This window comes from Pectinophora gossypiella, chromosome 4, assembly GCF_024362695.1.
Source record: "Pectinophora gossypiella chromosome 4, ilPecGoss1.1, whole genome shotgun sequence".
NCBI classification, from domain to species: domain Eukaryota; kingdom Metazoa; phylum Arthropoda; class Insecta; order Lepidoptera; family Gelechiidae; genus Pectinophora; species Pectinophora gossypiella.
In genome coordinates, this window is record NC_065407.1 from 4,369,862 (window position 1) to 4,382,227 (window position 12,366).

At 37.4% G+C, this 12,366-nt stretch overlaps 1 protein-coding gene across 1 annotated transcript in view; it reads right to left on the bottom strand.

The window, feature by feature from the left end:
- The window catches only part of LOC126366227 (neprilysin-4-like), a 93,397-nt gene that overhangs the window by 54,409 nt on the left and 26,622 nt on the right, over positions 1 to 12,366 (bottom strand). Inside the window, exon 2 of the mRNA XM_050009269.1 lies at positions 11,996 to 12,063. Within this exon, the coding sequence (XP_049865226.1) occupies positions 11,996 to 12,063 (68 nt within the window). The remainder of the gene's footprint in view (positions 1 to 11,995; positions 12,064 to 12,366) is intronic.

Below are 12,366 nucleotides of genomic sequence, written 5' to 3' on the forward strand. Positions count from 1 at the left end.
AATTTTACTTCAATTGTCTAGGAGTATACCAACTTAAGACAAAAAGTATTTAGTGAATTCCTACTTAAAACTCTTATGTCTAAAGTGATCCTCTATTTTGATTTAGTAAAGTAATGTCGTAAAATCATGTTTGTTTATTTTGTGCCAGAATCATCTATGTAACAAGTAACAATTAAAATCGAACAAGCTTTTAAAACCTATGGAAAGTATGTTTGTTTGAGAGGTAAGTTTTTCGACTCGTGGAAGATAAAAAATATTGTTATGCTGAGTTCTTACTTGGATAGGAATGTGATTTACTTAATTATTTAATATTTATCGCAATTGGAACTAACAAACATAAACTCAATTTGCTAATGAGTCTCCGCGCATACATTCTCATAGGTACCTACATGGTTCGCTGACGCAAAGTAGGTACGATCACCGCGCTTCTAATTGCCAACGGAAACAATGTGATTATTGTAAAAATTTACGAGTATCCGTTGAATATTGTATATACGAAGAACCCTTGCAATTTGATTAACGTCGTGTGTGTGCGCGGTAGTTTCTAAGCCCACCAAAAACATTATTGTTAAAAAAGGCGGCCCAATTCCCGATGACTTTATCAAGCTAAACAAATAAAGGAATCGAATCTAATGCCCACTTTAAATGCATTTAACCATACACAAAACTTAAAATAGATATGTTTTGTTTATGATTGTGAATAAAGCTTAGTTAAAAATAGGTACATTTTTAAAATTATTAAAAGAAAGAATGAAAGAAGAAAGAAAAGTATCTAGACACGCGGTAGCGTATCAAGCCAAGTTCAAGAAATAGAACTGGCGAGCCGCACCGTGTGTAATATTTACACGAACCATTTGCAGCCACTTTTGACCCCCTCATAAATCAAAAACTATTTTACATAAACGTATCAAATCGTATCGTATCGTATCGTAAATTTGGCTCATATATTGAGACTTGTGAGATACATATAAGTGTTCTAAATTTCATAAGCTTATCTCAAACGGTTATTTAGATATTAATGTACAAAAATCCTCATTTTTATCATTGACTGACTGACTGACTGACTGACCTATAAATCAAAACTCTAACCCAGTTCCAGATGATCCTAGAGAGTTAAAATTTGGTATTTGGTAAGATAGGTATTAAGATGAATATAAAGGAAAAAAATAATAAACTGGCATAAATAATTAGATTCTATTATGAACGCTTAACATAAATACCTAATTAGTGCCTGTACCTAACTATAGATGCAAGAATCAGTAACTAATCAAAACTCATGACAGCCGGTCTTTTTGTGGTAGGTATGTGGATTAACTTAACATAACATACAATCACGCCTATATCGGGGTAGGCAGAGCACTAAGTGATCATAAAACCACTTGATGCCATATTCGACAAGTACTTTAAGGGTAGGTAAGCAAGTTGGAACATGTGTTTAGCGGTGATAGGTTGTCAGCTTTTCGCCCACGATACAACACAACTCACATCCATTTTACTGGCATATTATTTTTTTTAACTTAACGTGAATCTTAAACGAGTTTAATAGGTATTCAAATGTATTATATCTATAAAGTCGACTTTTAGTTTTGAATTTGTCCTTTTAAAAGGACCCACGCGTTACGAGGATATGTACTTACCTACAATAAGACAGACCTTAGGCTACAATATATTTATGTTATAAGAAGATATGATATGTTATACTGTTACTTATAAATAAATTTCAGGACTGACCATTGAACTTGGCACCCATTTAGATCTCACTTCTTTTGTCGTTGAAGTTAACAACCAAAGCATTGCATAATATTGAACTTGGCTCTCATTTCACATTTATGTTTTTGATTGGATTTATTTATTATTAGACTAATAGGTACCTAATTTCATATTTGAACTTAGCAGGTTTTAATATAAAACTCGATTTTTCATGGTGTAGTGTTGCCGTGCGCTTAGATTAGGTTAGACTAGCTTAGTCATTTTTGAGAAGATTTGTGCGAGACGTAGGTACCTGGGCCGCCACACGCTGGATCGGATTTGAAAAACAGGAACTTACTATTTTTTTGCCAAAATTAAATGATTGTGTTATACCAATCGATATAAAAAAATGATGGCAATAAAGAAGATATCGCATCGCTAACAAAAACAGTGGGATGTGCATTATCACAGGTTAATTTTCTGTAAGTATTTAATATTCTGCCTTCGAAAATCACCAGATCATTTTATTATTTGGACTTCATCCATCTTTCTGCTTGCTTCTATTTCGATTTTATCGTCCATTGAATAGACTTTTCTTATGTTTTACTTATTGTAGTCAAAAACGAATAAAACAGTCTTGTATAGGAGCAACAAATAATAAAAATTGCCTTAAGTATATCTAGGCAATCAATTTTTACTTTACAAGACTAAACTGATACTTCACTAAATCAATTTAGTGTTAAGTGAGCCTTCAAATAATCTGAGTAAAGTAAAAGAATACTTGTAGACTTAACAGTAGGCTGAGATAAGACTAAATAGTTTTGTGAATACTTAACTTGGTTTTGTGTATTCTAAATTATCTAAAGTAGGATTTGTTGAAAACTATATAGAATTAAAGAAGGAAATGAATTTATGAAGTCCTAATAAGTCCTATTTGATTTGGATAAATCTCACTTTAGCTAAAGTTTAGACATATATGACTTAATCACAATTCTTGATTGCTACTTGGGTATTACGTTCATTATGTATAGCATCCACGCGATGATCCGGCTTGCAAATAATTGCTAAGAACAAACGTGGTTATGCTTGATCACGTGCGCTAATTCCAAATGATGTAACTTATATAAAGGCAATATTTAATAAGTGCATAAAGTACCTATAAAGAAAGAAATAAATTAACAATAAAATCGCAATAAACTTAAACTTAAACAAAATATAAAGTACTTAATGAATAAACTTTAAACATTAAATTATTTGTCGTTATTGGTATTTTTGTATTATTATTTTATGTATTTTCGTTGTGTTTATGTTTATAATTTGGCGTCTAAGATGGAAATAAATTATTTTTCATTCTTTCTAAATTACTTACCCTAAACTACCTTGTAGGTGAAAATCGGCATTAAAATCGGCACAAAATACGAATATACAATTAATTTTAATATGATTTTTAAAGACATCGCGACTATATTTTATTGGGCTTGGATAATTACATTTTCATCACTCGAAGGGACTGGAATTTCTTGTCGTCTTGGACAACAATCGAATGCATTCACTTAAGAATATTGTGAAAAAAATAATTTGTAGGTACATTAAATATAGTTCCGTTATATTAAGTTACTAAATAGTGACAGGACCATTATTATGTACTTATAATAATAATATCTACACTATTAATAATAGTAACATTTTATACATCAATGACCCATGGGACACATAATACAGAGAGCGACAGACATAGAGTCACTTTTTTATTTTTGAGTTACTTTCGAGGAACGGATTTAGAGCAAGAACTTTGCGCGGTAACCAAAGTTCACTCGGACAAAGTTATATTCGGAAAGCTAGTAGGAACTTTAGTAGATACCAGTCGCGGCCTTAGAGCGAAACGAGCGGTACGACCTCAGGGTGCAAACCGTCATATAACCAGCGTGGTCAACGATTTCCTTCAATCAGCGTTTATCGCTATCGACCCACTAGGGTCGATTAATTAACTAGGGATGACGCCCTGAGCCGAGGTTCGCTCCCAACTGGGCACCCTCAGACCTGTTGTCTTAAACGTTGTACCGGGCGAGAGTAGTTAATGCCATCTGCGGCAAATCTACAGTAAGTCACGTCAAAAAAAAAACGTCACTGTGACATCTCGTACCACCTAATGCTAGGGCCACCACTGCATGTTTCCAACCAAAACAGCCAGCCGGTTGATAAAACGAATGTTACTGATAAAGCTGGGAAGAAGATAACATATTGGGCCAATCGAGGAAGACGACGTCGAAGATTCATAAAAACAAAACCCGTTTTAACTAGTTCAAACTTTAAAGCTTTGAGGAAACACTGCCTCACGTGTCTAAGTACCACGGTTGAGCGATAGTGGCGCTTGCGTGTTCATACCGCGGGTTCCGTATGAGATAATATTGTTCGCGATTATCGCATTTACGAGGTTACATCACTTCGTTTTGAAATATCAATACTGAGAAGCTGTTAGTCATAATATACTTAAATAGATTTTTTGATTGTGATTTTCTGTGTTTGGTTCTGTGCTTATTTAAAGGATTTCTGTAGTGTAATGCACGTTCATACATGTTATGCTTACCTACATATTTTAAGGTAGTTATGCTTACTTATCAGTTTTAAAGAAAATAAAGGTACATTCACATGGCATCTTATAAGTTTTCCCAACGTGTGGAAATCGCACTTACAACTGTATGATAAAATGAGTATAATTTTGTTATGCCTTTTGTTAGAGCAATAAACCGTATTGTATTGCTAAGTTATATACAAGCGCGAAGCATGGAGATCGTATCGTTTTCCACCGCGGCTAACCTAATCTTTCACACAACAACGACAGTGCATAAAGCGTGTAGGTACTTCATCACAATCATTGCATCAAAGTCTACATCAATCTTTCCTCTACCGTATACAGTATAATTATAAAGAGTCATCAATATCATGTTTTACTCCGCTACGCTGTAGGTACATATTGTCAAGAATCGGAGGAACGGACGCGGCAAAAACAAACTCGTAGGTTAGTACGTAATCATGCGAATATGTTCACAACAACGAGAGCACCAAACTCGGAGAATGTCACATATTCTAAAGTTTGTTTTTAATAATGTTTAGTCTCTGCTTACATCATTCCCCTAGCATTATCCCGTTTTTCACAGGGTTCGCCTACCTAACCTGACGATTTGACAGGTCCGGATTTTTACAGAAGCGACTGCCTGTCTGACCTTCCAACCCGCGAACGGAAAACCAGCCCAATACAGGTTAGGTCACATAACTCCGTAAATGCATTTCTCGGGAATGTGGGTTTCCTCTCGATTATTTCCCTCACCGCCGAACACGTGATGATCAATCGTGTTAGTCTCTGCTTATACTGATGGGAAATACACTTCTCATCAAAAAAATCGAAACACTTCCGTTTTCATTGTTTCTGTCCGAATTTAACACAAAAAAGAATTCATACGATGAAAAAAAATATATAAATGTATAGCTGGCAGTTTGGCCATTACAGTAATAAGCGAAAATTCTAAATTCAAAATTAGAATTTCATTTGTTTATCTTATAAACGAAATGAATCACTGTTTTGAGACAAATGTGTGTTTAGGGTTGGAGTACATTTAGCGTTTAAAAACTAAAAATTGGCGCCTATCCTTAAACTTTTTGTTTTTTATTTCAATACTGTGACTTTGGGACGTCTGAAAAAAGGTTTTTTTTCTAAAACGTATGGATACTTCGCCCACAGAAGCCGCCCAAGTTGTGGCATTGCTGGATTCTGGCCTTAGTCAGCGTGTTGTGGCTGCAAGACTGCATCTAAGCCTGTCATCTGTTCATAGAGTCTATAAACGTTATCGGGAGACTGGTTTGTTCACGCGCCGTTCAGGATCTGGCAGGAATCGGGTCACTTCTGAGCGAGATGATCGATTTATTGTAACAACTTCTTTAAGAAATCGACGCCTTAACGCTTTTCAACTGCAGCAGCGGCTTCGTGTTGTACGAAGGGTGGCTGTAAGTGACTCTACAATTAGAAGAAGGTTGAAGGATCGTGGACTGGTACCGCATAAGCCAGCAAATGGGCCGAAATTAACTGCAGACCATCGAAGAGCGCGCCTTAACTTTGCACGTGAGCACCTAAATTGGTCATACCTACAGTGGAGCAAAGTTCTCTTTTCTGATGAGTGTAAAATTATGCTGTATGGTAACGACGGAAGGAACAAGGTCTACAGAAGAGACGGAGAACGCTATGCACAATGCTGCATTGAAGAAAAGGTCAGCTATGGTGGCGGTTCGTGGACGGTTTGGGGAGGAATCAGCGCCGACGGTAAGACAGAGCTTGCTTTCGTGTCTGGGCCATGTCTGCCTGCACTAAACTGTCATCGGTACGTCGAAGAGTGTCTCGAGCCTCATGTGATGCCCTATGCACATTTTATTGGCAACGGCTTCATATTCATGCACGACAATGCTAGGGCTCACACCGCGGGCGTCGTACGAGATTATCTTAACGAAGTCGATATCTCTATTATGGAATGGCCAGCAAGAAGCCCGGACATGAATCCCATTGAACATCTGTGGGATGAATTAAAGAGACGAATTCGAGCAAGAGATCCTGCCCCAGAAACACTTAGCCAGCTGCAAGATGCAATCCAAGAGGAATGGGACAATATACCACAGCATGTGATCGTGACTCTCATCCGATCGATGAAGAACCGTATGGAAGCAGTAATTAGAGCTCGGGGAGGGAATACAAGTTATTAAATAAACGTTTTTTAGCTTTTTTTTTCATTTACGTGTGTTGTTTTATCCATTTCCTTTATACTCCATACGGAATAAAAATGACTCATTTAACAAAATACGAAACCTATGAAAAATTCATTTAAATTTAGAACATTAACATTGAGATTTGATAAGCTCATATTACTCACTATTAAACGACATTTAACATTTATTCCTAAATGTACACATTTTTCTGATAATCCTGACAAAACGTAAACTTGCAAGGTGTTTCGATTTTTTTGATGAGAAGTGTATGTGTGAAAACGCTTCTGCTTGAACACTGTTAGGCGATTCTCAAGCGACACCGCGAACCGAAGCGGTTGGCTGTAAAGCGGTCGACAAGGTCGTATTGACTTATATTCTCTCATTCATTGCTTATCGCTATCGGCTCACTAGGGTCGATTAATTCTTTCAAATAATTCTCTCTCTGATTTTCTAAATTTTACCGAGTGAGAATCCTCAGCGCTCCCCAAGTATTTATTGCTAATGCGGCACATCTACAATAAGCTACAAAAACCGCGTCGTGTGATGATCGCCTGTAACACCACCTCAATAGCTTTGTAACAGTTTATCTTCACCGCCTTTCCTGGGGACGTATAGTAAACGTGGGCTTAAAACAAGCAAAAACGTCCCCATCCGTTTCGGAAGTGTTCAGATGTTCTCATTATAAATACATACAATACATATTTACGGAACCCCGACGGAAACACAAGGAGCATACTGTAGCAAGTTTTTATGTATTGCCCCATTGTCTTGCGAGGCCGTTTTATATTGTAATTGCACTTTTCTCCCATGACTGTTCGTGGAATTGTTACGGGAGTTGACAGAATGTGTACCGGCGGCCAATTGTATTGATTTTAAATTAAAATTTAAAGGTAAAAATGCTTCATTGTGTGTCAGAATATTAAAACCAATAGTTTTATAAGGTTTTGTAGGGTCGCAGGTTCGAATCCAGCACGGGCCTATGATTTTTGAAAAATCTTTTTTCAAATTTACGTTTCGATCATAAATGATTATCACGTGCTCAGTGGTGAAGAAAAACATCTTGAGGAAATGCGTTTCGGAGGTATGTGACCTAACATGTATTGGGCTGGTTGGAAGGTCAGACAGGCAGTCACTTCTGTAAAAACCGGACCTGTCAAATCTTCAGGTTAGGTAAGCGGACCCTGTGTAAAACGGGATAATGCTAGGGAGATGATGTTTTCGCACATTCGACATTACATAGATAGGTCCATACTTATACCTACTTAAGTACAAGTCTTCTATCTTAAAAGCTAATTTCATACGTAACATTCCATATGCCTACTAATATACATATTTAGTTACAGATCTAAATCAATCATTTATCCCATAGGCATAAGTAATTGTTTACTAAACTGAGTTTGCTAACAAGGTAAACACAAGCGTCGTAATAACTGGCTTTGCATCGTTTACAACCGGAGATAAACAGTTACCGTATGAATAATAACATAAACAGCCTATATACGTCCCACTGCTTGGCACAGGCCTCCCCTCAATCAACCGGAGGGGAGTATGGAGCACTCCACCACGCTGCTCCACTGCGGGTTGGTTGGCCTTTACGACTAATAGCCGGGACCATCTGCTTAACGTGCCCTCCGAAGCATGAAATAATCTTACTTTTTCAGACAACCGGGTGATTCAAGCCTGCAATGTTCTTAACAAACAAAGGACAGTCTCACAAAGTGTTTTCGACAATGTCACCATCGGGAATCGAACCCGGACCTCCACATCGTGAGCCTAAAGCTCTAACCACTAGACCACAGAGGTTGTTTATGGAAGTATGCAGAATATAAAAATTACTTCCTCACTGCTTCGTGCGCTAGGGCGGAAGACCTTTGACACCATACAATAATTTCTTCTTCACCTATTGAACTAACTGATGATTACGTTTATATAATATACTTAACTGATCACGACAAAATGTGCAAATAGCAATGCGGTTTCAAACCTAGACACTTCCTTGATTAAAAAAAAAACTTTATAGCTATTGGTAATTTTATTTTAGTACTTAAGAAAGAGAACCGCTGGTCTTGTGTGCCACCGGCTTGCTTCTCAAGCGGGGAGTTCAAATGACTAGCACAAATGAGTCATATCTTAAGTGCAAATTTTGACTAATACAAATTGGCACTATCATTGCAGACGGCGATACAGGTCACCGTATCAAGTTTGACTAAAAGAAAGCTGAAGTGAAGCGTGGGATGTACCTCTGACTATCCCAATTGCGAATATACTCGTGAGCTTATGTTCTTATTGTTATTTCATTTGCGAATACCTTTAATTGAATTTGTAAGCATTAATTGTATAGTTATAATTGTTGGTACTCCGATTAAATAAAAAATAGATGAGAGGATAGAAGGGGGGAGCCCTTCTAAAAAGGTGGATGGAGCTTCACACTTTATAAGTTTGTTTTTATTATCGCTCGAATAATGTCTTACTAACACTAGTTTATAAGTCGTTTTTACACTAACATTCTATCGACTTTGTCCGAAATAAACGATTTTTATATATTTATTCTATGTTTTAGCCTAAGTAGGTACTCTTTTATGAAGGAACCTAGTATTAATATACTAGGTATTATTATCTTACACCCGGTATTAACCGGACAATAATTATATTGTATTAATTAAAATACGGTACCATATATAAAACGTAAAAATAATTAAGTGTAATTTACCGGAACGAAAAGATACCAGGAAGCAAAGAGAGTTTATATTACGAACGTAAATTTACGTTCCGTGTGCTTTACCCTCCCGGCAGTAGTATTAGCAGTATTAGTACGTAGTATTCCTTATTCTATTCCTGCCCAGCAGTGGGCGTCGTACAGCTGATGATGATTCCTTATTCTATGCTCCCGGGAACGTGAAGAATAACGCTCTACACACAGCGGGACCCGCAAATGTTGCCGACCGGGGAACGGAAGTGTATTCCTTGATTAGTACATGTGACTCTACCCACCCTATTAAAAGTTACGAGATTTGCTATGAACTACCCAAATCCCGCTTCGGGACGGTACTGAAAAAAATTACGTCGGAAGGACGTAATATACGTATACAATTATGAAAACTCGATTACTCTAGCCAATTAGCCAGCAAAAAGAAACACTTCAGGACCTCAATACCGACTACGCCAGCGTGGTCGACGCTTTTCTTCATTCAGCATTTATTGCTATAAGTAGTTCCTCTTGGATGGATTTATTCTTTCAAATATAATCTTGTGATGCTCTGAGTCGCAGTTCGCGCCCAACTGAAAGCCCTCAGCGCTCCCCATTTGTCTGGCCAAGTAGTTAATGTCATCTGAGATAAACCTATAAGTTACATAATAACGGTGATTTGAAGTAGAACAGATAGGTTCATTTTACATCCTGAAAGAAACACAAAGACAACGGTACAAGAGACGTAATAGCAATGTAATTAATAATTAATTAGACACAACAATTATTAATCTTCTTGTAATTGTCCGAGTTTTTTTATTCTTGGCAGACTTACGTTTGACAGCCTCATTCGATGACTACTGAGGATGGATCTTGAAGAATAATCATGGTCTAGGAAATAGAATGAACAGGTACGCTCATTCTAATTTCCGACCTTGAAATAGCCCGATTGTACGTACATAACACATAACATAGCATCACGTCTACATCCCTGAAGGAGTAGGCAGAAGTGTTACCTAGTATATACACCCACTCCTCGCCAGACAATTATACATACTTTAATAACGCTTCTTCTTCTTCTATCGTGTGGAATGTGAGGTGAAGTACCAACCTCATAAATCCTGGTGTCAGGGTTACTATTGAGCCGCCAAAGGCAAAATAAGTAACGACTTCTTACTTAAATCAATAAGTAGTAACCAGGACCAACGGCTTAACGTGCCTTCCGAAGCACGGATCATCTTACTTTCGGACAATCTGGTGATCAGCCAGTAATCTCCTAACCAAACTAGAGACTACAAAGAAATTTTTGTGATATGTCCCGCTTTTAATAACGCTTAAAAGAATTTATTATTATATTGGTAAAAAACCCCTCAAATAGAAGAGTAAAAGAGAAAAAAGTATAGGTACTTAACGAGTTTGTTCACACAGACGCGGTATGCCCCCACACCGCTTCAGTACGTATTGAACTTAGATGAGAAAGTTAGGTATGTATGTATGAAAGATATAAATAAGTTCAGCCAATTGTCACAAAATATTAAATTTCGCTATACTAGTCAAAGATTTAGGGCGATTTATCAAGGTAAGCTACACTTTTAATATTGCAACAACGACTAAAAACGAAATCTGTTATCGACTCGTAACAATAACTTGCAAAGTAACTAACGCAAGACCTAATAAATAAATACTTAAATTAGATTCAATTGCGGCGAACTGATAATTGTAAAGGCTTCTTCACGCCCATTTCGTAGTCAAATTAAATGGTTCCACGCTGACTTAACAAGAAGAATTAAAAAATAACTACTTTAATATAAAAAATAAATGTGTATTTAAATTAAATAAAGGATGGTCAGCCTCTAACGTCTTTACATTTGAATGATGATAAACAGCTTATGTCCAGAAGTAGAGCTAAAATTAACCTGATAGGAAATCGAACCCTCTCGAATAGTAAGATGACCATTGCAGTGGTGTGAAACTAGGACCGGACTGGACTGGAAAGGATGGTGCAAAGTGGAAGAGCCTATACCTACCCAACAGTGGGATGATGCGGATTAACGATGATAAAACAATGACCTGAGAACTCTGGCCTGATGGTCAAGGCAAGGTAGCTACTATACCATTCAGGTTAATACAATAAGCACTTTATAATTATGAACGGCCTCCGTGGTCCAATGGTTGAGCGTTAGGCTCACGATCCGGAGGTCCCGGGTTCGAATCCCGGTGGGAACATATCACAAATAATCACTTTGTGATCTCTAGTTTGGTTAGGACATTACAGGCTGATCACCTGATTTTCCGAAAGTAAGACCTCTTCGGAAGGCACGTTATGCCGTTAGTCCCGGTTACTATTTACTGATGTAAGTATGTAATCGTTACATGAGCCATTTCAGGGGCCTTTGGCGGGTCAATAGTAACCCTGACACCAGGGTTGATGAGGTTGGTACCACCTCACAACCCACACGATAGAGGGAGATTATGACTGTTCTAAGCTGTCTAACAACTCTTCACTAGTTGGTTGGTCAGGGGCCTTTAGCGGCTCAATAATAACCCTGATTAGGTACCTGACGAACCAATCTCATCACCCCTAGTGTGATGAGGTTGGTAATATGCCTCATATCCAAAACGATAGGAAAAGAAGACTAGTTGGAGAGACAGCAAAGAATTACTCTCGGATAACCCAGAAAATGATTTCATGTTGTTTGGGTACAAACTAGAGAGGACAATGACCAACATTCCGCGACCCCAGAGTCATCGAAAGCCGTAAACATGGCTCATGTAACTGACTACGTACTTACTTAAGTAAAGTAAATGAACATTAGGCAGAATGTTGATGAAATGTCGTAGAGTATAATAAACGGTATGTCAACTTACAATTTTTCCTCGAGCTTGCTGTCTGGGATTTTCACTGAGCGCTGGCTCTCTGTGTCGATGTCCTTGACCTGCAACAAGCGGTTGCTCACGATTACAAATTGTTTTCACTTTTTTTCTACTCTTAAAACAACTCTCCCAGGCGGCGGCAAAACGATAGGTGATTATCTATTTTCTAATTCAATAATCGCAAATATTCCAATGGAGTTGGCCGTTTGCAAAGCCACAGAATAGAAAACTCAAAAGTTTCTAGCAGTCTCAAATTTACATAATATAATATACCTTCTCGTCACCACTATGAGTTTTTATTTCAGACTATGATCAGCGTAAATTTCAACACAACGATATTTCATCACAAATGTCACGTAAGTACT